The sequence below is a fragment of the Ostrea edulis genome, chromosome 2 (genome assembly GCF_947568905.1).
Source record: "Ostrea edulis chromosome 2, xbOstEdul1.1, whole genome shotgun sequence".
Lineage (NCBI taxonomy): Eukaryota > Metazoa > Mollusca > Bivalvia > Ostreida > Ostreidae > Ostrea > Ostrea edulis.
The window spans coordinates 31,024,961-31,052,758 of record NC_079165.1 but is presented as its reverse complement, the minus strand read 5'-3'; the positions used below and the strand labels follow the sequence as shown (position 1 = coordinate 31,052,758).

General features: G+C 32.9%; 1 protein-coding gene and 1 non-coding gene across 2 annotated transcripts; both read left to right on the top strand.

Annotated features, from left to right (window-relative positions):
• Positions 1–1,157: 1,157 nt before the first annotated feature.
• On the top strand, positions 1,158–27,798 carry LOC125680371 (choline transporter-like protein 2). The gene is made up of 23 exons (XM_048919871.2): positions 1,158–1,565; positions 2,980–3,028; positions 7,872–7,945; positions 8,207–8,288; positions 10,801–10,888; positions 11,914–12,042; positions 12,645–12,708; positions 15,385–15,529; positions 16,200–16,283; positions 16,815–16,927; positions 17,400–17,531; positions 18,365–18,464; positions 18,616–18,708; positions 19,109–19,211; positions 19,341–19,390; positions 19,690–19,866; positions 20,235–20,363; positions 20,523–20,592; positions 20,758–20,831; positions 20,924–20,994; positions 23,709–23,800; positions 24,072–24,156; positions 24,847–27,798. The coding sequence occupies exons 1-23, from the start codon at positions 1,502–1,504 to the stop codon at positions 24,972–24,974; spliced, it is 2,196 nt and encodes a 731-aa protein (XP_048775828.1). The 5' UTR covers positions 1,158–1,501; the 3' UTR covers positions 24,975–27,798.
• On the top strand, positions 5,698–5,770 carry Trnaa-ggc (transfer RNA alanine (anticodon GGC)). Its single transcript has one exon. It is a non-coding gene; the product is annotated as a tRNA-Ala (tRNA).

Sequence of the window (27,798 nt, the reverse complement as noted above, 5' to 3'; positions counted from 1 at the left end):
GCATTTGACCAAAGCTAAATTGATATTATTGATATAATGCATACCAAATTAAGGTACAACTGTGTACATGATTTTTATCAGGGGCGGATCCAGGAATTGTGGTTAGGGGGCGCAACTTTATGAGGCAGGGGATTTGGTGGCCGCCTTGAGGCCCCCAGTGGGTCCAAAGCGAAGCCCTCATGGGGACCCAGAGGGGCGAAGCCCCTGGATTTTACAGATTTTATAGGGCTTGAAATATGTCTCCTATGTAGTCACTTTTACTATATTCTGTCATTTTTGATAGAGAGAAATTAATAAAATGACGCAAATTCTAAGGGTTTTTGGAAAAAATGTAAGTTCTCTCAATAAAAATAATTCAATAAATCAAAAGATTTTGCCATTTATTGCTCTAGGAGTGCAAGAAATTATTGCTTCTTTTATCGTTTACATTTTTCAAAATTAGAGACCACAATTTACCTTAAAATTTGAAAATTTTAGGGGAGTATGCACCGTCTGTGGCCCCCCCCCCCCCTTAAATCCGTCACCGAAGATATAGTAAAAAAAAAAAAAAAACCTTCTTCTATAAACAGAATATATGGTACCGTAAATATATCAAAGTAAAATTTCAAATAGTGATAAAATAAGAGTAGTGATATTCTGAATGTGTATACAAATGTTTTTATGACTCTTGCAGTGAAATTTATTGATACACATGCATTCGTGATATCATGATGCGTTCATAATACCTTAACCTGTGCATATTCCCTGCTCTTCTCACATTTGGATTTCGCATTATAATGGGTTTTGTTTTTACAGATGCTGATTCAGTACATGTATTTACATGTATAATTATAAATGTACTTCTTCATCCACTTCTTATGTTCATATAGGCCTGCGAATGGAAGTAAACAAGTTACTTGTAGTTGAATTGCATGTATGAAATTTACGTTTACACGTACTTACACATGTACGACTGTGTGCAGAACCGAATACCGTGTAGTTCAAGAAAGCGTTTAAGATTTTTGTTCCAGACTTCTAGAAACAATTGTGCATTACATTATATTAAATTTATCTATCATAGATAAAGCATAATCGGTAGTTCGACTCCCATCAGCAGGAAATCTATTCATCACCTAATCCTATTTGTAATCTTGCACATCCGTATGCAATGACCTAAGCGTACTTTTAACAAATGACGAATTTTTACAAATCAATTACCACTGCGAAATGGGCAATTACTAATTTTTGACTGTATGTGATTTTTTGAAATGAATTAAAAGTCCGCAGGAGAAATGGAATATAGACAGAATGGATCGTGACAAACACACCTTTATGTTGACGTTGTTGCCAATGAATAAGGAACCCAGTACCACGTGACCAGGTGAGGCGTGCGATATCGACGTTTTAGGTTTAAAGAGGGATCAGAATTAGATCTACCCTGATACCTCTTACAAATCTAAACTACAAGCTGGGTGTTTTAAATAATTCACATTTTTTGGAGATACGGTGAAATTACTGCAAAATGACGAAAGTTGCCGATGAAAAATCAGACGAAAAATCTTCAGACGAGAAGAAAGAGTACATGGGTAAGAGTTTTTAACCGTCTATTCAGACTATTGTTTGGAAATTTGCATGACGCGAATGTTCAGTGGATTTAAATTACAAAAGTCCGTTTCGGGGAAGGAAAGTTAATGTCAGTTGTGGGCTTACAGCCAGGCAAAACACGGCAAGGAAATCGATGTCGATAAAAAATTATTGATGTGTTGAATTTACGGTTGGACTACAGTAGGATAAATTTTACACACCCCGATGATTTTCATAAACCCGTTTCATTGAATACTGGGAATAATAGCTTAGCTGCACAGACTTAACGCCCATTGAGAAAGTCTGTGTTCCAGCAAGTCCACGAGTCTCTTCCTGGTTAATTTAAACAATCGGGGTTTCACACTTAGAAACCCGATCCTTCTGTCGTCATTTCTACAATCTTCGCGTTGAGCTAGACTAACCGAAATGAGATTTATGATATCCTAATTATCACTACCCGTTGTCTTTACAAGTGGTACATGTATGTTGATGTGTGGGTCACTGAACTTTTAGTGGAGTGAATCTATATACATGGTTGATATTATTGTGGAATGGAAAAGAATAATCTAAATCTTGTATACAGTTTTCACATTTCAGATTATTTTTTTAAAAATATTTTTTTACACTCACAAAAGCTGAACAGGTTGAGCTTGAAGACCAGGTGAAAGCACAAACTGAAACAGAAAAACCTACAGGCAAAAAAGAGCACATGGGTATCGCATAATGTGATCTGTAATATATCAAATGTCTACTCAATCTGTCCAATGTTTCAATGCTAAAGTTCATCCTATACAATGTTGAGTATTAATTATTCACTGTGAATGTGTCTATTCTACATTATTGAATTTTACATTTTTAAATTTCAAACTGGCATGACATAAAGCAATAGTGTTCAAGTTTTCAGTAGATTCCCATCTATTTATTGTCTGTATATGGGACCCTGTACATAAATATATACATTTATATACATACACATAACCGACTTAACTCATGATGTAACCCAATGTCATCAAAGATTTCAACAAATTGTTTGTACTCCGCCTCTCTGCCTGTCAGTTTCAGAATCAGTGTCCGTTTACAACCTTGGTTTCAAAAGTATGATAAAGCATTTATTGTGATATATTTCAACCATAATCTGTTCTATGCTCTCCTGACATGTAGATTTTTTTCTCAAGTTGTTACAAAAGACCCTAATGAGAAAGAGGCATTTGTTTGTGTTAATTATTATAACTGCATTAATTATAGTTAATACATGTAGTCAAATTAAGGTGTATTAGGCACTTTTATGCTAAATTTGCTTGAGTAATTATTATGCAATCTAAATTGTAAAGCTGCTGTAATACTGTATATATATATATGACGATAAGATATGTTCAGATCATGGTGATATTTTATTCATTTACTTTTTTATTGCAGGCGAAGTTCGAAAATATGATCCAAACTTTAATGGTCCTATCAAAAACAGGTAGGCCACAGTATTGAAATATGTACATGTATGTATGTGACATTATAATTATGATAATGTGCTACAATAAAATTACGATAGACAAAAGGAAACAAATGAAGGATGCAATACAATAGGGGTACCAGGCTATAGACAGTGAAAGATATTGTTAGAATGATAGTGCTCTAGTGCTTGTAATGGCAGCTTGTACTGTATGCTTTCTAGGAGGCTGAGAAAGGTCTAGATTGATATAAGGTCTGCCGGGGTAATAATGCATTGTAAAGCGCTTTGAGCAGCATACGCTGGAAAAAGCACTATATAAAACCAATCATTATTATTATTATAAGCAGTCTCTTATGTTAAAGCATAATGAAGGTTAAAGTCATACCTTAAGGTTGAATATGACATTATTTGCCCAATGTGTAAATTTTTTCTTAATCAAATTTTTTTTAAAAAGTCCAAAATATCTGAAATCCTAGGTTGAATTTTCTTTTATCATTTTGTTCGTTGTATTAAGAGATCTTTTGATATGTAGCATGTTTTTTCTTTTCACTGACGAGCCATGTATGTTATATAGACATCTTGGAGTACACAAATATATCAATTTCATTATATAGTTTGTTCGGGATTTAATAATAATTAGGTCAGATTTATAAAAAGTATTATCATTTTTTGTAAAATCTCTACTAGATAATCTTTACACAGGGCACGAATTTTCACGAACATTTACAGCGAATTACAAAAGACCAGTTGAGTTTTCAATTGCCTGCTGGATTGATCAATAGACTTTACAATTTGGTCAGCCAAGAATCACATTTGGTCTGAATTTAGGTTACAAAGTTACTCAAGCGTATATTGCTTTTACAGGTAAATCTGAGTTGATTTCAGTGTCTTTTGCAGCTATTTCCCAAGGATTTTATTTTTCAAAGTGAACATCAATTAAATCAAATTTAATATATTTCTCTCTCAGGTATTCATTTAATTACTTTAACATGTTTAATTAAAGGTGCTCTCTCTCTCTCTCTCTCTCTCTCTCTCTCTCTCTCTCTCATTTGAAATATTATTTCAAGTGTTTTTAAATCAATAAATTTAAAATCAAATTTGATTATATTATTTTTCAAAATTACTTTTGATTACTTTAAGTAAAGAAAAGGGTGCATTCTCTCTCTCTCTCTCTCTCAAATACAATTTTTTTTATTGATTAAATTGAACTTTACTAAACTCTTATCAATTTCACTTTTTAAAAAAATTCATTAGACATCTCACAAAGTGTCCACATGTACATGTACCATTCATCTGTTTGTCAATCTATATTTGAGGTCATTCCATTCATATCACACAAAGAAAACTTCCAGAAAACTCTTCTATTGTTACTGTTTCTGACCAATAGAATTCTTGTTATTATAGCTAACCATTCAAGTTCAGTCTTTCTATTCTATTTATAGTTTTTAGGGTTGGTTAGTGCACATCTACCTTTGGGAATTTTACAACACCTATTCAGCTTATAACCATGAAAAAAATAAGATGGAGAGATATTTTAACAAAGAAATTATTAACTTATACAATTAGAGAAATTCTTTTTCCTGAAATAATCAGTAAAACTGAAGTGTTGGGGTTGTCACTCACACTGAGAGAAAAAAGTTGTCAATTCTTTGTCATACCTGAGTAACTTTGTGACCTAAATTCAGACCAAATGTGATACTTTGCTGACCAAATTGTAAAGTCTGTTGATCAATCCAGCAGGCAATTGAAAACTCAACCGGTATTTGGTATTTTGTAATTCGCTGTAACTTCACTCTCTTCCGACAGGGCTCTTTGATATCCTATATTTGAAACTTTGTGGACAAATTAATGATAGGATAGATTTCATATATATCATGCACAGTAAGAAGTTGTGTTCCTATAGTAGAACAAAATATTTAAAGTTTTTTTTTAAATATTAATATGAAGAATTTTTTTTATGTATCTGTTTAGTACTACCTTAAGATGAAATTGTAAAATTTTGCAGAAATATTCAATAAAATGCATATTAATGATGTAGTAAACACAAAGTGCATATCTAAAAGAAATGTAATATATTTATGTTACATTTAATAGTAATCAGATCACAAGAAAGGAGTGCTTAGTCTGATATACGTTCTACTGAACCATTCAACACACACACCCCACCCACCCCGGGGAAAAAACAGAATTTTTGAAGGGATGAAATGGTGTTGAAGACTAACTTTCTATATTATTTTATTTAGGGGAATTCGGGAATTCAGTCGAATGTTTTTTGAATAATGTCTACTTGCTGTGCAATGGATAGAAAACACACTTGCACAGTGTCCTTTTTCCTATATGTCAACTCTATGTGAAGTATTTGATATATTTACTTTGAAAGTACTAGGCAAATTTTAAACTTCCTATTCAATGCTGTGTACTTCTTGAGTATCATTAGCAAGTTCAACTTTCTGGGACATAGGGTTTCAATCTTACCTTATCAAGAGTGAACAAAAGCCTTCGATCAACAGCATAGACAATTTTTTATCGGAACATTTTATGAAGTAAAAGATTTACCCATGGTTTTGATAGGTACAAAATGTATAAGATGCAGGCTTTAGGGCCATGGAACAGAGAGGGCTAAACTTTACTGTAACAGAGGGCATATATCACTGTTGTGTAGCAGTCAGCTGGGTTTGATCGCCGTTGGCCAGATAGCTCAGTTGGTAGAGCACCTGACTGGCGATTCAGGGGGCCCGGGTTTGAATCCCGGTCTGGTCCGTTGCATTTTCTCCCTTCCTGTTACAGTTGATTATCATTAGAAGACGTAAAACCGAGATGATTAAATATGAAGGTGTGACAATACAACTGTCTCGAAGAATTATACTCCACCTTCACCAACCTTAGGATTCTGTTTTGCTTTACTCTCATCTTCTGCATGTACAGTGACTTCAAAGATTATCATGAATAATGCATTGAAATCTTCTACATGTACCAACCGTGACAAGCATTTAATCAAATAAACTGAACTGGTAATTGCAGTACTTAATTTAGAATCATTTATGATTTTAAAAGATTTATGGACACCTATATACTTGTATTCCTAATCATAGACAGATTTAACAGAGGTAAGCAACTTCCCCCAAGTCTCGTATCATCTCACGGTCCCGTTTTTTTTTTTTTTTGGTAAATTTTTTTTATTGCTATGCTAGCTGACTTAAGAATGAAAGTTGTCAAGTTAAAACCTCCCAAATCTATCACTAAAACATTCAAGATACAATATTTTTAGAAGATGTTTCCATTCAAAAGTAAAACAAAGTGGAGTTTCAAAAGGTGACACAATATGACCCAAACTAAAAAAAAATCGATGAGGTTTCAGGAAATGTTTACGATTTGCCTGCTTTTTTGTTAATAGTATATTTGTTGATCATAAAATCATTCCAAAACTTGTTACATTTGGTTCCATTTTATGATAGGAGTGAAATAAACTTTTATCAAACCAATAAATAGGAATTAACAATTTATGGGTGTGACCGTCACATATTTTAAGCGGTAAACATGCCGCTGTAGGAGTTGCTTATCTCTGTTGTATATGTCTCGGAACTGATGTAGATTGATATCAAGTATGCATTTATGACTTGTTTAAATAACAAAGAAGAATGCAATACAAACCTAAGCTTTAGAATTAGGTCGCAGATTAAACAATCAAATTTTAAAAGTACACCATTCAAAGATTATGAAAGTAAAACTTTAGTTTGAATTGTACAACAAATTTAAAAATTTATGCTTTTTGTTGGCCTTTAAAACTGATGTGGGGTGCAGAGTTCAAATATCTTAAAAATATTGTGATAATCAGTGTGCCCATCAGTCCATTCCTTTCAATGAAATTACTGAAGCATGTCTTTATTAAATAGCATGAGGCAGAAGGACCTAATTATCATACACTTCTCATGAAGCAAAGTAAATCTGAATGAACAACCCATTTGCCACACATCTCTGTATCAATTTTTTATGGATCTGTAATGTTCCAACTAAACGAAAAAGGGAAATATTTTTATTTATAATATTGTAAAATTGGTTATTTACACGTGAGGGAAATTTACACTAATTACACAATCATAATAAGAACATTTTTTCACACGCTTTTAGTTATAAATATTTGATATGATATATACATGTATCATATTCACTTACCACATATTTTCCCCCACTGGTAATGTTGGACATGGAAAAACGTGTACCTAACTCCCAGCATAAATATTATCACTTTTACAGTATGTGGCTAATATTTGTACGTTATGTATGATTAGAAATTCACATAATTTGAATATCAAAATAAAAATTGGAATGTTCATATCTACATGTATATCTGATACATGTAGTACTCGACGTGTGTCAAAGTAATGTTGAAATCTCAAATCTTTTTAAATAGTCGGATCTTCTACTTGCTATTAACCCCGTCCATTTGTTAGCTGGGTGTGGGGAATAGGATAGAATTTTAAACTCTGACAGAAGTTTTTGGTCTCTTGTGGCTTTAATTTGAAGTTGGTATTTCATTTTGATTGTAATTTTGTTCTGACGTGATTTTGGAATTGATTGTCGAGCTCTGTGAAACTCTTTGATTTGATAAGGAATTATGGACTGCATTTTAAATTGGATCTAAGAGAGACTTAATTGAAATTGTGTAGATAAGAAATCACTTCCTATAGTTTAACTTGCATTTTCTAAATGCTTTAAAATTTAAGGTAATGAATTAAATAGCAGCTTATAACATTTTACTGAAATTGTACAATTTATCAAAAGATTAAGAAATGCAATGCTGCTTAAAGGGAAACAACTCTTATGAAATCCATGTAAATTAATGTTTTCAATCTCTTCACAGATCATGCACAGATGTCATTTGCTGTTTATTATTTCTGATCTTCATTGCTGGAATGGTAGTGTGTTCTGCAATAGGTAAGAATCTTATTGAAAGAATAAAGATTAACTTGTGTCAAATATTCCTTGTTAACAATTTCTGAATTTTGACATGTAGAGCCTAATTGCATGTGCTTTGACCTCAGCTAGCTCTGTACATAAGTCCACTATAGACAATGTTCTTTCTAGGATATTGATAAATGTTTGATGGTTAATTTTACAGAAAGTTACTTTTCCAATTCATTGAAGCACGTTTTGCTACATGTGAAATAAGTGATGTATATTTGGAACATTTTGTAGGATATGCCCGAGGAAACCCATACAAGCTCTTATATCCTACAGACTCCTCAGGAAATATATGTGGATATGATACAGGATACACGTGAGTGTGATTATGGATTTGAATGAGTGAAAATTTATTTTTAACTGAAAGAGTTTATGTGTATGGTTTGTATATACAAGCAATACAGTTTCTGTTGGATTGGATATAAGTGGTTACGTTTTGTAGTGGACTATGGATACGCAGGAGTACATTTTGTTTTAGATTCTGAATACAAGTAGATACATTTTGGGTCAGATCATGGATACAAGTGGCTACATTTTGGGTCAGATCATGGATACAAGTGGCTACATTTTGGGTCAGATCATGGATACAAGTGGCTACATTTTGGCTCACTTGGATCATGGATATAAGTGGGTACATTTTGTGTCAAACTGTGGATACAAGTAGATACATTTTGTTTTAGATTTTGGATACAAGTAGGTATATTTTGTGTCAGATTGTTGATTGAGTGGGTACATTTTGTATCAGACTGTGGATACAAGCAGATATATTTTGTTTTAGATTTTGGATACTAGTGGGTATGTTTTGTGTCAGATTGTGGATATATATTGTAAGTGGGTTCATTTTGTTTTAGACAGTGAATAAAAGCAGATATGGGTGGTTATGGGTTGTGTCAGATTATAGATATTTTAATTAAGTGCAGATTATGGATCTATGAGTCCAGTCTACAAGAAATTGGAATAAAGTGAATATCTATTCACTAAGGGACCTGATCCCACCTCTGGTACATGTATATCCAGGGGTCGGTGTTTGCCCTTCTCTTAATTTTGTATTCTGTATAAGATTTATGAGATCGATCACTGTTCATTATCCTGTTCATATGTTTATTGATTGTTGGAAGAATGAGTACAGCTTAATATTCGGGACAAAATTCTTAATTAAATGACAGTCGTGGAGGGTGCAATTACTGTTGGGAGTTATAGTGAATATACACTCATTATTATTATGTATAATTTAAATGAGTATATAGTGCAGAACGCAAGGATTATAGTCAGTATCAGTGACTGTGATTTAGGAGTGAAGAGGTTTTAGTATTGTCTGTATCAGTGACTGATTTAGGAATGAAGAGGTTTTAGTATTGTCTGTATCAGATTCAATGACTGATTTAGGAATGAAGAGGTTTTAGTATTGTCTGTATCAGATTCAGTTACTGATTTAGGAATGAAGAGGTTTTAGTATTGTCTGTATTAGTGGCTGTGATTTAGGAGTGAAGAGGTTTTAGTATTGTCTGTATTAGTGGCTGTGATTTAGGAATGAAGAGGTTTTAGTATTGTCTGTATTAGTGGCTGTGATTTAGGAGTGAAGAGGTTTTAGTATTGTCTGTATCAGTGACTGATTTAGGAGTGAAGAGGTTTTAGTATTGTCTGTATCAGTGACTGATTTAGGAATGAAGAGGTTTTAGTATTGTCTGTATCAGTGACTGATTTAGGAATGAAGAGGTTTTAGTATTGTCTGTATCAGTGACTGATTTAGGAGTGAAAAGGTTTTAGTATTGTCTGTATCAGTGACTGATTTAGGAATGAAGAGGTTTTAGTATTGTCTGTATCAGTGACTGATTTAGGAATGAAGAGGTTTTAGTATTGTCTGTATCAGATTCAGTGACTGATTTAGGAATGAAGAGGTTTTAGTATTGTCTGTATCAGATTCAGTGACTGATTTAGGAATGAAGAGGTTTTAGTATTGTCTGTATCAGTGACTGATTTAGGAATGAAGAGGTTTTAGTATTGTCTGTATCAGATTCAGTGACTGTGATTTAGGAGTGAAGAGGTTTTAGTATTGTCTGTATCAGTTTAGGAATGAAGAGGTTTTAGTATTGTCTGTATCAGTGACTGATTTAGGAATGAAGAGGTTTTAGTATTGTCTGTATCAGTGACTGATTTAGGAATGAAGAGGTTTTAGTATTGTCTGTATTAGTGGCTGTGATTTAGGAATGAAGAGGTTTTAGTATTGTCTGTATCAGTGACTGATTTAGGAGTGAAGAGGTTTTAGTATTGTCTGTATCAGTGACTGATTTAGGAGTGAAGAGGTTTTAGTATTGTCTGTATCAGTGACTGATTTAGAAGTGAAGAGGTTTTAGTATTGTCTGTATCAGTGACTGATTTAGGAATGAAGAGGTTTTAGTATTGTCTGTATCAGTGACTGATTTAGGAATGAAGAGGTTTTAGTATTGTGTGTATTAGTGGCTGTGATTTAGGAATGAAGAGGTTTTAGTATTGTCTGTATCAGTGACTGATTTAGGAGTGAAGAGGTTTTAGTATTGTCTGTATCAGTGACTGATTTAGGAGTGAAGAGGTTTTAGTATTGTCTGTATCAGTGACTGATTTAGAAGTGAAGAGGTTTTAGTATTGTCTGTATCAGTGACTGATTTAGGAATGAAGAGGTTTTAGTATTGTCTGTATCAGTGACTGATTTAGGAATGAAGAGGTTTTAGTATTGTCTGTATCAGTGACTGATTTAGGAGTGAAAAGGTTTTAGTATTGTCTGTATCAGTGACTGAAATAGGAGTGAAGAGGTTTTAGTATTTATGTCGTTACTTTTTTATTTATTCCAGAGGGAAGCCCTATCTTGTGTACTTTGACATGTTACAGTGTGCCAAGACAGGCTCAGCAGTCATTATTACCGGGTGTCCCACACCTCAGGTTCGTCATCTTTATCATCTGATTTTATCAAACTCGTAGTCGCCTGAGCATGAAACATTGTATTGTGGGATTTCAGTCATAATTACCATTGGTAGGATTTCAGTCGTAATTACCTTGTTAGAGAATTTAAAATGAAGGATCAGCTAATGCTCTTCCCCTTCCTCTGTCCACTATGAAATGTTGGGGGTATAATTAGAATCACTGTGTTAAATGTCAGGCTGTTTTATCCCACTGAGTATGGGTGAATTATAACTTTGTAATAATGATGAAGCATCAGATCCTTACACCTGACACAATTTTAGGTGGACTAGGTCAAAGTCACAGGTTGTAGTTCTGGCTCAGTGACTGATATTTAAGTCCCACCTGGACTGTTAAAATATCTTGAAGGACATTCAATAGTGTGTAGGGACCCTGTAAGGTCTCTTGTCTCTGTTGATTTCTGTTACAGAAAGGTGTATACCATATTTAGACAATGAAATGAAAAGTTTTGCATGAAAACACTTTTACCTGACACAAACATTTTTTTTATGATTGAAAAGTAATACAAATTTTTTATCTCATTGATGTTTGATTTTTTTTAAATATCATATGTGGGTAAGATTTTCAGTAGAAATTGTTAGAAAAGCTTTGTCATTGAAATACTTATTACTTTAATTGGAGATATTGATTGACTGTCACAAGACCCAATTAAGATAATATTGTTAAACTGAACTTATTTCATTGACAAAATACACAATGATATTGCACCATTTTAAATTTAAAATATTGCTTTGCGCTGTATGACCAAACTTCAGAATAAACAGTTAATGACATTAGTATTGTAATTGTTGACATGTAAGCTACATGTATAATAAGGTCTTTTGCATGGATGATGACCCCAGATCTTGCATATATACAAAGATGTATTGATCTTTAAATACATGTATCATAGTTATAGTCAATTTTGGTACATAAACTGCTATTTATTGAACATTTCATGAGATTTTTACTGGGTGTGTAATCTGTTCCATGTTGCTCCATCACAGGTCTGTGTGAGTAGCTGTCCGTCATCGTACTGGCACTATCTTTATCAAGAGGCACTGGAAGGTGTTTCAAAAACACAAGCAGACAGAGCCACTGACATGATCTGTAAAGGAGGAACTAACACTACAGTGGTAAGTTATATTACATTATAAAACAGAAACTAACACCTCGGTCATTGGTAAGTTATATTACATTATAAAACAAGGAACTGACACCCCAATCAGTGGTAAGTTATAGTACATGATAAAACAGAAACTAGCACCCCAAACAATGGTAAGTTACATTACATTATAAAACAGAAACTTAAGCACCCCGATCAGTGGTAATTTACATTACATTATGAAACAGAAACTAGCACCCCGATCAGTGGTAAGTTACATTACATGATAAAACAGAAACTAACACCTCAATCAGTGGTAAGTTATATTACATTATAAAACAGAAACTGGCACTTCCATGATAATTAGTTACATTACAGGATCTGTAAAGCAGGAACCGAGTGAAAATGAAATTACGAGTAGTGATGGGCATTCGGACTAAAAACATTTATATTGTAATCGATTAGTAGCATCGTAGGTCTCTCAACGACCGATAATCGATCATCAGCGACAATCGCTTCATCACTAATAACGAGTAAATAATGGTCTCACAAATGAAATGTGATTTACATTATATTAAACAAATACCTATTCAGATGGAAGAATAATTGAATTAAACCTTCCTCTTATTTCAGGGTTCTATAAAAGATCTGGTCGACGCAGATGCATGTGCCAGTTATTATGTTAAGTCAACTCCAGGTGAGAATCAGTCAAGCTTTCACTGTGTAGCAGTGAATACATAAATATGATCGTATTAATTATTCTTGCTTTTAAGGTAGGTCCTTAGTCCTGGATTTTTGGGGTTTAGGTAGCATTTTTTTGTTTGGAATCAATAAATTAACATTCAGAGTAATGAAAAAAGGCAAAACAGTTAAGGGTTTCCATATTAATTTTCATTACATACACCACTAAAGTCATATACCCCGACGTAGATTTTTATGAAATTCATTGGAAACAGTTATTTGTTGTTATTTTAATATAAAAACAACAAAATATTTTTTGAATTGCATTTATTTATCGGGAAACATGTCAATAACTAAAACACATGTCATTTTCAATATGTTCATCAAGTTTTAGAATAATATGTGGAAAATTATTGAATTAGCGTTATTCCCCAAAATGTTAAAAAACAAACAAATGTGGACGCATTTTCCTTATGGCATGGTTTACATATCATTTTTTCTGTTTATATTAGTAGAGTTACATCTGTTATAGTTATTCATGGGAAAAAATCCATACCTTTCCTTAATAATTTCAAATCTATAGCTTCCAGATTATGTATACCCATCAAAAACTGAAGTCTGGCACCATACAGCTGAGCTATTTAAATCACTCGGGATTAAAATTGTATGTAATTTCATGAAAAAACACAGATAATGATTTCTTATCACCTTGGTAAAATGTTTGTCAAAAATAAAGGAAATATATCGCATTATGGACTTGATAAATAATTGAATGAAAACAGAGTTATTGTCCTTGGATTCAATATTTTGAAACATATAATTGACTATTCAAATATAACTAAGAATTTTGAAATATTTTATGGCTAACAAGATTTTTTACAATAACTATTGAAAAAGATTCCAACAAAATTTTTGTTCCTATCATTAAATTATTGACTTTGCAAAATCCTATGACATCACACGAGTGTGGAACTACGTTAAGCAGCAAATATGAATTGTTCGTTAATTATAGTATTTAAAAGAACAACAAATTGATTATATCCAAATTTAAGCAAGTTGCAGAAACCTGCACTTGTGCAGAAATGTTTTTGTATACAGTGAATTATACATTTTTAGCATGCTACCAGTTTTCATATGATTTCTAATACATTTTGAGACAAAATACTTGTAGTGTAAAATATACTTTTCAACAATTGCTCTGAAAGTTTTGAATTGTCATGTATTTCTTTATATATAGTGAAACCTGTCTAATCCAACTTGCACTGGGAGACAATTTTTTGTCAGTATGCACAGTGTGTTGAAATAAACATTGTAAAAAAGAACAATGAAAATATGAGAGTGAGGATGAAAATAAGGGTCGGAGTGTCCAGTGAAATGGATTGCACAGGTGTCGGATTAGGCAGTTTTCACTGATTATATGCAGGTGTCAGATTAGGCAGTTTTCACTGATTATACGCAGGTGTCAGATTAGGCAGTTTTCACTACATGTATTGAAATGAAATTTTCAATGACATCTGTATTGAAAAATATTGAATTAAACCATATCTTTCTTAGACATTTTTTGGAACATTCTATAATGGTAATAGTAATAGAATATGCACTAGTATCAACTCTTGATGTACACTCTATAAAATCTGTTAATACCTTACTCTGAAAAAAAACCCCACATTTCAATGCATAAAAGCTTAAAGTTTACTCTCATCTTTGCTAGCCAAGGGTGACAGTACGCGATGTTTCTCTTTGAAAGAGAAACACTGCGTGTATCGTCACACTTGGCTCAGCGAAGATGATTTACTCGATTATGTATCAAAGTTTATAATTTTGAAGAAAGGAGCTAGGTTCATCATTTTCAAAGAAAAATCAATAACATTGTCAGCAGTACAATAATTCAAGCTTTCCTGAATCTTGTCCGAGTTTCATGTACAGTACTAATCAATTTCATCAGCAAAGTTATAAAGACGTTCATATGATGAGCGCTAATGAAGATTTTCCATTAAGTGCACCTAATAAAGTGATGGGCCCGTAGTTTTGTTTGATTGCTTACTAAGTATACCTTCATTTTGTGCACGGGCTTTACCATATTCCTGTTGGCCATTTCCTGGATTTAAAATGTAATTTGAATGGTTCCTTTAACTTTATGAACATCATTTATATTGAATAAACTGATTGATATGATAGCTAGGTCATGCAATATGATCGATGTCTTAGGAATGACATCACAATATGTTTTAGCTTTTTCTGTTTCCATTTTGTTGCTATGGCAATATTGCTCCACGTCATATAAAATAAAAGTTTTTGTTACTTTATTATAATTATTTTTCAAATTTAACATCAAATAGGTTTTAAAAGAATGAAAGCAAATTCCAGGGAGTAGGGGTTGGGACTACCTCGACACCCCCCCCCCCCCCCCCTCTCCAAATCCAAGCATCATACTTGCTACACTATCTGAGATCTATTAGCACTAGTGGACGCATACATGCAGGTGTTGACTCTTGTGGTTAACTAGCTGGTAGAAGGCCAATGAAATGTGTGTGTAGCATATAGGGAATTGATATATATAGTGTTTGACAGAAAATCCTTTTTCTAATTTTCGCACTGTCACAGTACATTTTGTTCCAAATGTCCATTCTCACAAGAAAAAGGAATGGGCCTTTGCATATGTTTAATGTGGTGATGTGTGATTTTTGAACAGTGGTTGGTCGTTGCATCCCCTCCTTCTTTCTGGAGATAACAGACTGGGCTCAGAACCTGTATGTTACTGATGGCAGTACCGACTTCAATCTCACCAACTCTGCCGGTGAAGGAATCACGGGAGATGCCATGAACGAGGCTAGCTAGTGAGTATATGGACAGAGAGTTTCATTCATATGCCCTAAGCTTGATTTGTAGGGTTTACCTGTCTGTTTCAAACCTTGTTCATACCTTTTTAACTGTAGCTCTCTGAGAAAATATAGGGACAGATCAGAACTATCCCAATATTTTCTCCGAGAGCTACAGTTCTGCAGCTACTTTTCAACTACAGTACACATTAAGTATTTGGGAGATTTAGACTTAATGGATGGCTTACTGTACATTTTAATGAATCTTATTTCAAATGAAACCAAGGTCAATGACATTGTGACAATTTGACCTTGACATACATTTGTATATGTATTATCTTTTGCTATTGACATTTAGTGAAATATACATGTACATATTATATATTCCACTGCAGTTGTAGCTGACTCTGTGTACATAGTAGAAATCTCAGCTTCAGGCTTACGATAATCTGCATTATTATGAAGCACTATTTACAACAGATTAAAGGTGTTCTGTTTATTTGGGAGACCTGTACAATCTTAAAGTACCTGATCAATATGTTGAGTTTTCATCAATGATCTTTGAGCCCTTAATTTTTATCCATGCAGTTGCTATCAAAATTGAGTCATTTTTATGGCATTTTTATATATAACAGCTTACTTTGTTCTCAGTATCGTAATGATAAAGTAAATTATTCTGATCTTCCAGTTGGCTGGCTAAATTTATGTCGGTCAGTGAAGTTGTGGAGAGGATCTTCAAGGACGTTGTTGCCTCCTGGTATCTACTGCTTGTGTAAGTATCGGTACAGTAAAATGTAACATAGACACAGAAGAAATGCTGGTATTGACTGATTGTGTAAGTATTGGTATAGTAAAATCTAACAATCACGCAGAAGAAATGCTGGTATTGACTGATTGTGTAAGTATCGGTACAGTAAAATGTAACATAGACACAGAAGAAATGCTGGTATTGACTGATTGTGTAAGTATCGGTACAGTAAAATGTAACATAGACACAGAAGAAATGCTGGTATTGACTGATTGTGTAAGTATCGGTACAGTAAAATGTAACATAGACACAGAAGAAATGCTGGTATTGACTGATTGTGTAAGTATCGGTATAGTAAAATCTAACAATCACACAGAAGAAATGCTGGTATTGACTGATTGTGTAAGTATCGGTACAGTAAAATGTAACCTACACACAGAAAAAATGTAACTTCATTCATTAATTACTTGTGTTACTGTGAATCCTAAACTCTCATTATTTTACAACCAGTAAAGGAATGCTTCATGATAAAAGATGTCTTGACGTTTAACACAGGTTTATGGGTGCTGCCATGGTGACATGTTTTATCTGGATTGTTCTGATGCGATGGCTGACGGGAATTATTGTGTGGTTCAGTATTTTCGCAGTATTAGCTGTTTTGTCATATGGTAGGTTAATGTTCTATCATTTTGCAAAGAAAGGAATGAACAAGGTTTTTTCTTAGATTCCATATATGATTGTTGTTTTGACTTGTAGTTCGTGTTTAATATTAAGGTACCAGTTATATTGTATTACTGTTGTAATATACATGTAGGTATATATCAGTCATTTATAAATTTATTTGTGCATTATATGGAATGATTTTTATGATTATTAAATAAAATGATCAGTTATAATTTCATTGGTTTATTAGCTTTGAGACACAAAGTGTAAAAACAGTAGGGAGGATCACAGAACAGCCATAAATTATACATTTAACAGCTGTTTTAAGGCAATACAAAATATCTAGTCAGGAATATTGCAGAATAATGGCAGCGGCATTTCTTTGATCTCTGCAGTGACTGTAGTGGAATATGTCCCCCGTAATCTTGATCCACAAATTGTTCCTGAACCTGATTGACTTTGTTTTCTGAATTGTAGCCTGCTACTACAGTTATGTTCAGTACTACGATCTAAAGACAAAGAATGTGACAGGAGAATGGGGTTACTCCGAGGCTTTCGCCCTCAACTTCAGCTACTACCTACAGCTCAAAGAAACATGGCTGGCTTTTGGTAAGCATGATCTGAGCATGGAAGAAATATAATTTTTCATTACGTCTAAAAAAAATTCTACACACTTTTTCATCTCAGAATCTTTGTAGTTCTCGGAGGTAAATTTTCAATGAAATTAACAGGAATTAATTTTTCAATGTTTAAAGCAATACAAGCTCTAACTGATGGCAAATAAATTGAAAAAATAAAAGAACAAATATTTAGAATATTTGTGATTGAATATATATAACTTCATAGAATATCAGAGTGAATCTGAAGCAATAAACCCGTCCAATCAGCAGAAAATATGGATTCATGAATCGTTGTCATCCTGTCAGTAATTTCTTCTCGTAATCTCTGATGTGCATTGACCTCGGAGGTCACCAATTTGGAAAAAAGCGAAGAAGAGGCACTGAGCACGTGTCAGATTTGTAAACAATTTAACAGGCCAATTTTATAGAAAATTTACAATCAAAATTTCATGAGTGGCACATTTGCATAATAATTACTTTCTTACACTTGTACTTTTTTGTCATTCATGAAATGATGTAATATTTTAAAACAAATGACATGTAGTTACTCACATCAGTTTCCATCTTTGTATATGACTTTGTATATTCAGCAATCGAACGTTCCCATGTTCACGGTAATGCTCTCAAACAATATTCCCTTGTTTATTTTGCTGAATTTTTTTTCAGATCTTGGGAGATTATTTTAGTTATATAGATATGTGTCATTTGGTGCATAATTGGATATATAGTTGACAAAATACCATCAGTTACAGCTTGTATTGCTTTAATATGGTATGTTTGATATCAATTGTGAGGATAAGATTCTTTTTTGTTAATTTCCAGCCTGTGGAACTGCCACATTTTTGGCCATATTTGTCCTGTTGCTGATCTTCCTCCTTAGCAGAATTTGTATTGCTATTGAGTTGATCAAAGAAGGAAGCCGGTGAGATATTTAGTATAACTATCAACTGTTCATTCTTTAAAAGATTTTATTGTAACAGGAATATATGCATTTAGCATTAGATAATTTTTTCTACCATCAACTTTCATATTCTTTCTGATAATAATTCTGAATTATGACTTACTATTTTTAGAGCCATTGGAAACATGATCTTCACTTTAATATGGCCAATCTTCCCCTTTGCCTTCCAGCTAGTAATTGTGGGGTACTTTGGACTGAGCTCAGTGTATCCTTGTTCAATTGTCAACATTGCTGAATGATGAGTTACAGAAAATGTTCATTGTATCGAAATTATGATCACGAAGATTCATTGGATAAGCCTTATGCATGGATGATATTTCTGCAACATTAATATATTTTGTTTACAAAAGCACATTAGGGAAACTAATATATGGGGTTTTTATATCAAAAGTTCTTTCTCCCAAAAGAATTGTTAAATTAGATTATAACCACTCATTAATTTCCAAGTTAACAGTTGTAAACCTGTAAGTTGCTGTATATCTCGAATCTGATTTTGGACCAATTCCATCATTGATATTTTTATCATTTTGTTATACATGTATCTCAAGTAAAGTAATGTAATGAGAACAGTTTTCTGAAACACTTCAATTTCTTAACTCTGCAAGTTACATTGCTTCCATTGGGGACCAGAAGTACTATACAAATGGAACCAACACCACTGATGATGGGATCAACTACTATCTCTCCAGAATCCCTTGTGAACCTGATGTAAGCCTCTCTCTATATATATCCTCCTCTCTCTCTCCCCCCCCCCCTCTCTCTCTCTCTCAGAATTTTCAGTATTACTGAGACTAAGATAGGATGAGTTATTTAATGATGCTCATGAATCTGTTGCAGGGCACTACACAAGGCTCCTATTGTGATTTTGTGAAATATGGAGGAACAGAGTAAGTATAACTCTGCTCTGATAAAAAAAATGTGTCTACATGATGTAATAATGTAGGGGTGTTTAACTTCAACATTTCAAAATAATTTTTAACTTCAACATATCAAAATAATTTTCAGAGGGGTGTATAATGATGTAGACATGGTTTAACATATCATAGACTCATTTTCAGAGGGGTGTAATAATGTAGGCATGCTTTACAGGCTTAGGGTGGGATGTTCTTTGCAGTCTTTCTTATGAACATGATACAATGTACTTCCCATTGAACATCTTGAAGAACGAGAATGTATTTTCTTTCAGATACATTACAGTGATGATGGTTTTCATGCTGTTTATGTTTTTCTGGACTATGAACTTTGTGGTTGCTATGGGGCAGATGGTGCTGGCCGGTGCCTTCGCTTCCTATTATTGGGCATTTGAGAAACCCAAAGATATCCCAGCATTCCCTCTGTCAGCATCACTGTACAGAACATTCAGGTTAGTAACATGCTGAGCAAATTTCCACATCAAGTTAGAATTTTAATTAAATACTAAAATACAGTGTACATTCATCAAGCTTGAATGGTTATCTTTTTTCTTATCGTGTGTGTTGGGGGTGGGTGGGGGGTAAATAAGACATGCCCTAAGCTTGTAAACAGTTTTAATACAGATAAAATACAAATGAGTATGATATTGCTTCAGGTGGACAGAATACATTGAGAGCATACTCTTGAACTGTAATGCGTGTATCAGCCAAAACTGAGAGTTATTTGCCCTTTATAACACATGTACTGTTTGTATTTTGAATACTTGATTCTAGTTCTGTCAGAGAATTATATAGTGTGCGTATTATATTTTTTTTACAGATACCATTTTGGATCTTTAGCATTTGGATCTCTAATCATTGCCATTATTCAGATGATAAGAGTGGCTTTAGAATATATGGACCATAAGCTCAAAGGCTCCGAAAATGTAGTGGCCAAATTCTTTTTAGCGTAAGTTACTCATCTGAAATTTATAATTTATTTTGGAAAGAAAATAACTCGGAGATTATTATCTACAGATCCATGAAAATTTGATAAAATCAAATAGAAGAGTGCCAACCCTGTGATTACATTGTACTAGCTTTATTTTATTTTATTTTTAATTTGCAGGTGTCTGAAATGCTGCTTCTGGTGTCTAGAGAAATTCATGAGATTTTTGAACAGAAATGCATATATATTGGTATGCATGACCACAATGAAAAAAAACCCATTTTTTTCTAATTAATATATAGAATTGATAACCTTACTATTGTGTATCAATACTTATGGCAATATCAATTTCTTTAGTTTTTGTATTGTCTCTATATTTTAAGTTTGAAAGTAATTTTTTTGTTTTTGTTTACAGATTGCTGTTTATGGCAAAAATTTCTGCACAGCTGCTAAAGATGCCTTTTTCCTGATTCTAAGAAATATAGTCAGGTATGGTACTCTACTGTCCCTAGATTCAGTGATCTTCAGCGCATTATGTCAGGGAAATAACTCTTAAAATTTTGCTTTTTTTTGTGTTTCAGGGTAGTGGTGTTGGACAAAATTACAGACTATGTTTTGTTCCTCAGTAAATTACTTGTAACGGCATCAGTGGGTGAGTGCAGGCATACTGATATTTTATACTTAAATGATCATCTTATTTTTAAGATAGAGAATTGCATTCAAAGAAGATGGGTGAACTTGACGAACAATAAGCCTATTCATGATTGGGCACCGGTTACAATAGATACAGTACTGTACTATAACGCTGTCCAAAATATTTAGAATTAAAAACAAATATATAGATCATACTTCAAAGAATGATATTTAATCAAAATCATCATCAGAATTTGTTTCGCAGGCAGCATTATGTATATTGGACATTAAGTGGTTTTTAACACGCACATAATTACACTGATGCCTGAAGTACCTAAGGTACCAAATGACACTGCATATATGCTCACAACATCCAACAGTACGTACTCTGCATTTCCATTGACATACATATTGTATGTATTAATTGATGTGAACGAGAAACCTCACGTTTTGTGGAGTAAATCAAATGAGGAATAGCGTTTTCTGTATGGTGCAGTATTAATGCTTTGATTTGGATTCAGTTTTCCCCCAACAGATGTTTTTGAACAGCATTTACAACCTACTGGTACTAATATACCGAATATGATAAAGACATCAGTTCTCACCTCTTTTGGTACAACTCTGAGGCTGGTTTTACAGTTACAGAACACACATTTGCTGTTAAGATTCCCCAGCAAATACAAATGGGACAGAAACAGACACTTGATTTGCTTTTGTTTTCATACTGAACTGTAGTTCACTGTGCCTTTTAGACCGTCTGCACCAGTTGGTTGCATATTTGGCTTGTCTTGATCTCTTCAAGTAACTTCTTAAGCATTGTTGAAATTGTTCTCTTTAACTTTCCTTTAACGGAGTTCCACACTCCTGTGACGTCATAAGATTTTGCAAAGTCAATGATTTAATGACAGGAACATAAATTTTGTTGGAGCCTTTTTCAATAGTTATTGTAAAAAATCTTGTTAGCCATAAAATATTGCAAAAGTCTTAGTTATATTTGAAAAGTCAATGATATGTTTCAAAATATTGAATCCAAGGACAATAACTCTGTTTTCATTAAATTATTTTATCAAGTTCATTATGCGATAGATTTCCTTTATTTTTGACAAACATTTTACCAAGGTGATAAGGAATCATTATCTGTGTCTTTTCATGAAATTACATAAAATTTTAATCCCGAGTGATTTTGAATAGCTCAACTGTATGGTGCCAGACTTCATTTTTTTATGGGGGTATACATACTCTGAAAGCTATAGATTTGAAATTATTAAGGAAAGGTATGGATTATTTTTCATAAATAACTATAACAGATGTACATCTACTAATATAAACAGAAAAAATAATATGTAAACCATGCAATAAGGAAAATGCGTCCACATTTGTTTGTTTTTTAACATTTTGGAGAATAACGCTAATTCAATAATTTTGCACATATCATTTTAAAACTTGATGAATATATTGAAAATGACATGTGTTTTAGTTATTGACGTGTTTCCCGATAAATAAATGCAATTCAAAAAATATTTTTGTTGTTTTTATTTTAAAATAACAACAAATAACTGTTTCCAATGAATTTCATAAAAATCTACATAGGGGAACACGACTTCAGTAGTGTCTGTAATGAAAATTAATATGGAAATCCTTAACTGTTTTGCCTTTTTTCATTACTCTGAATGTTAATTTATTGATTCCAAACAAAAAAATGCTACCAAAACCCCAAAATTCCAGGACTAAGGACCCACCTTAAGTCATCAATTACATAAACAACATCTGTACTTCACAGGAGGCCCCATTCATGTTTACATTTATTCACTAGCCGCATGTTGGAATCTATTACTTGTGATCGTCATTAAGACTTCATAAACTTAGCATAAAATGCCAGACACAAATAATTATGGGAAGTCTAATAATTCATAAGAGAAAAAAAATAGGTACTAGGAAAAATTGGTATTCGAACCACAAATACGCAATCTGGGCCTGTCCAAAACTTCAATGAGACTGTCGCTATACCACCTTGGCTATCCATCCCATGAAATTTTTCCGAATTTCAAGCTATCTAATGTCACCCGTCGTGGACATAGAAATTTTCTTGATAATATGACAAAAGTTATACACAAGAGGTTTTTTTCATAAAGTATAGGTCAAGTCTCCATACTCTTAATCACAAAACATATTACACCTGAACATGTACTAACATATTTTACTCAGTTCACAATGGAGACTTGGCCCACTCCATATGAAAATCTGCTTGGAAAAGTCAAATTTACTGTTATTTTGAGCATTTTTCACATATACATGTATGTGATTTTAAGTAGGATTTTTTCAATGTTCCTTTTAAATGGTCACATCGAAAAAGCATTTGTGGAAACTATGGATTGATTGTTTCAACTAGAATGCAAATTTTTTTTTTCTGGAGAGTTTCAATTTTAAACTTTGATATTTGTCCTACTGTCGGTTCTTGGCTCGATAAAGTCACCCATCTTCTTTTGAAAACATTCAAATTATTGAATACTAAACAGAAAAGATTGGAATACCTAAGAATTGAATAACTTAAGACTATCGAGACTAGTTAAAACATTGAATCATTCTAAATGAGAAAAGGAATAGTATAGATTTTTATTTTTTTTAAATGATGAAAAGTTCAGATATTCAATGTATAGTAATTAGAGTTCTGTTAGGGTTCTACTGTATTTGTTGTTAACTGTGGTGTAAGAACATTTACATTGTACTGCACAGGTGTGGCTGCCTACTTCTGGTTTCAAGGGAAAGTGCAGTTCTTTGCTGACTATTTGCCCACCGATTTGAATTATTACATCACGCCTGTAATTGTGAGTATATGCAAAACTTATGTTTCTCTAAAGCCTTTGCTTGTTTCTTCAGTATTGCCACTATGTCAGGACTCCTCTTCAACTTCATTCTTATCAGAATTATCCCCAATCATCACCACCAAACATTTTGTGATTATTGCCACTATGAAAGTATTCCTCCTCTTCGTTGTCATCGAAATCATCACCACTTAATTACATGTAGATCACCTGTCCAGAACATTTTGAGATCTTCAGCATTTTTAATTTATATGCATTTGCCTGTTTATTGCAGATTGTAATCATAGGGACCTACCTGATATGCTGTTGCTTCTTCAGTGTCTATGAAATGGCTGTGGACACTCTCTTCCTTTGTTTCTGTAAGTAGAAAAAATGGAGTGTGTGTGTTACCTCATTTGATAAACTCAGATAATAAAAAAAAAAACGTCCTGATAAGTAACCACAGACCTAAACTGGTGATGTGCTCAAAGGATTTGTCACAACATCAAACATGGTCGTAGTCTTTGCAGGAGTGCAACATTCTGGATAGGATTTTAATCACCTGGGCTGTGTTCAAGATCATAGCGGCTAGCCTAGGGGCTAGGTATGGTGGCTGATTTGTGCAATTTTACATGCACTTTATTGTCTGTTTGTTATTTCGAGGAGAAACGACAACAAAGTGATATTTAGCGATTTTTCATCCCGAAATAATGAGAAGACGACTAAATGATAATATAAGCTACTTTTCGCCTCAAAATAACGAAAAGACGACAAATTGTACAATGGCACAAATCAGCCACCATACCTAGCCCCTAGGCTAGGCGCTACGATCTTGAATGCAGCCCAGGAATAACTTGTCATAATTATATTCCTGTTCCTGGTCTTTTCCTTGCCATGTAGGGTTATCTTAAGAATAAGAACTTTTATTAGGACATGTTAATTTGTAAATGAATGTGATACAGTCCTAAAAATAAGTGTTTAGAGAAGATCCTGCAGTTTAAGATTTTGCTGTGTAGAACGAATTCCCTGTGACAATGCCGTGTTAAAACTTTGGTCTTGGTAATTTACAGTGGAGGATCTTGAAATGAATGATGGAACAGCAGATAAGCCATACTTCATGAGTAAAGGACTGATGAATATTCTGGGTAAGAAGAACCTCAAGCCGGGAGAGAAGAAAAAATGCTGTGGTTGCTGCTGAGACCTGAACTGTACTCGCACAAACATCAGCGGATCCTTTGTGGAGAGGAGAGTTATATAACAATATAACGGTGTTATTGTTGGGTTATTAATTTTGGTTATTTGAGATTACTGTAAATGTTATTGGATATTTATTCAAGACATTTAGAGTACTGTTTGTATATTAAAGTTAAAGACAGAGTTGTGACTTAATTTCAGGGATGATGTTGGACAATCTTAGTAAAAGTTCATCTAGTTTATCTTTTTTTAAGGAAACATTGGCAGGTCTGACTTTTACGTGTAGTTGTTAAAGATAACTTTTCCCACTATATGGTTTTATTTGATAGAGTATGCCTCAGCAAATACAGAAAAATTATCATTAATATTCGGTGAATATTGAATTATGTTACATGTAATGTAAGTTACTTGGAGTAGATGTTCCTTATTATCTGTGATATTTGTACATGTATTTTAATTGTAAGTTTTACCGGTATCGCCCTCCCACGGAAAGGGTCGATATGATATAGTGTTGCCTTGTTCATCCATCCTTCGTTGTTGGTTTAGAGACAATTCATCTATATTTTTAAGTTTATTGACACAGAATTCATGCTAATTGTGTATATTTGCCTATAGCTGAGGTCAAGGTTAAATTATTCCAGATATGAAAAGAATTAAAGTTCGTTCAGTTATTATTTGGATCATGGATTTTGAAATTTAAACTTTTAAGACATATCTGTGAATATTTACCGGAATGATTCTAATATGTAGTAGTGACAAGCTTTATATTGAATTCAAGTAAATGTTCGTCTGTGGCATAGTCATTTAACAGCTATTGCTTGATCTTCAGCGGAGGCATTCATATCTTTTCAACATATTTAGTTGTTTATTTTACTGATTTATATAAAAAAAAAATTATATAAAACTATTTCAAAAAATGTAGCAGTTATTTCAACTATATGTATAATACACATTTAATATTCAACCATTTCCAATCATCCATTTTTAAAAAAAAAAATTTTAGTTTTTGCTACTCTTGTCTTCATTAATTTTCATTTTTACAGTCCATGTATATATGATTATGAATGAAAATTTCTATCAGATACTCAGAGTTTTTCTGGAAATTATATTCTAGCTGCCCAATTTAATTTTTTATCGTATTTTATTTTTGTATATTTTACATTGATAGTAATGGTCACTGTATAATAATTGAGAGAGGCTAGCTTGCAAACAAGATACTTGCTGCTTAACTGAGAGAAAATTAAAAAGTCAATGCATAGAAATATAGAGTCAAATTTAAGAAATTTGAAAAATACACAATTAGTACAAAGTATTAAAAGCCTATAGTGACAAGGTCTAGTCAATGATTAGCACTGTAAACAGAGTTAAGAATTTGCAGCTTTGTGAAAGCTTTTGTGTGGTATTTGTATTGAGGACAGTCGTATATGGGGGGGGGGGGGGGGGGGGGGACCTGGTCCATGTGTACTGTAGACTAAACATGTATGGTATCAAATCCATTGATCAAGTCCCTTGTAAATATCTGAGATTAAAATGGTATACTATATTTTACTAGTTATATATTTTATTTAGATTTTGTTACATTCAGTATTGATATGTCGGACTTCTATACTGGGGATTTTGGTTCCATGTTATTTGAAATTTAACAACCTTTACTACAAACCTTTTTTCAAAAATGATGAAAACTAAAAGTAAAATTTATTCAATTTACTGTATTGAATGTAATTTATTCCTATAATTTCTCAAGTATATTATAGGAAGGGGTAATATACATATATTTCAAATTTTGATCATCATAGAAAATTTACTAGTATCCTTTACAAATTTTAAATTTTTTACTTATTACAACCAAACTAAGCCAATAAATATATCAGCCCAAGCATTGGTATTTATTGGGGTTTTTTGTTTTTGTTTTTGGGGGTTTTCTTTCTTGGTTTATTTGGAGGGGGTTTTTTTGTATCAAGTGTCAATAAATCTGCCCCAAACCATTTACTTGTCTAAGATAATGAGTAAAGATGAATTTGCTCACTTTTGAATTTGCTTATCAGGATGAAGACAAAAATAAAACGGGGGCAAAAATTTTGTCTTATACAGTAATTAAAATTTTTAATGAAATCTGACTGTTAAACAGTGAATGTACATATGATTTTGAAGTATCTATTTTTGTATATATATACATGTGTGTGTGTTGACCATATTTTCCTGAACTCTGCGGTCTTGGCTGGTCCAAACCACAGGTCCCATTGTTATTGTGTATTGTACCCTATTTCTGTGTATGCACATGCAATATTTAAGCTGTTGAATGATTGTGCATTTTAATGATTTGCTAATAGATGTTAATTTACCCCAAATGGTTTTTTTAAAGTGTTATTCTTGGATTTCATCAGCATAATAACTTGAATGACTGTACTTTTATTTTTGTTCATGAATGATGTTTTAATTTATGCAATGAGTGTCATAGTATTTTTCAAATTCATCTTTATTTTTTCTTCTTTTGCTCTCGGTAGTAATCAAATTGTACAAATCCTCATATCATTGACATCACTGCAATATGATACTATTATGGAGAATAACTGGAAAAATGTCCATTGAAGAAAGTGATGTTATAAAGAGAGTATGAAGTCACATGTACCATCAGCTATTCTGTAATGAGATGTACCAGTATGACTGATGCCTCACCATCATCACTGTCTTTGGTATAAAGAAATCTACTTTGTCTTTTTATTTACTTATTTTTACTGCTATATATAATTTACTTATAAGATACAAATCGTAATTGTAGTTTTGTATCATTTATTTCCCTTTCTACAATAAAATACATCCAGACATCA

Bases quoted from the DNA above. Each gene is read 5' to 3' on its own strand.
- LOC125680371 (XM_048919871.2), top strand. From the start codon at position 1,502: ATGACGAAAGTTGCCGATGAAAAATCAGACGAAAAATCTTCAGACGAG. The intron at 10,889-11,913 runs GTTCGTCATCTT...GCTCCATCACAG, and splicing joins CCGGGTGTCCCACACCTCAG to GTCTGTGTGAGTAGCTGTCC. The intron at 24,157-24,846 runs GTAAGTAGAAAA...GGTAATTTACAG, and splicing joins CACTCTCTTCCTTTGTTTCT to TGGAGGATCTTGAAATGAAT.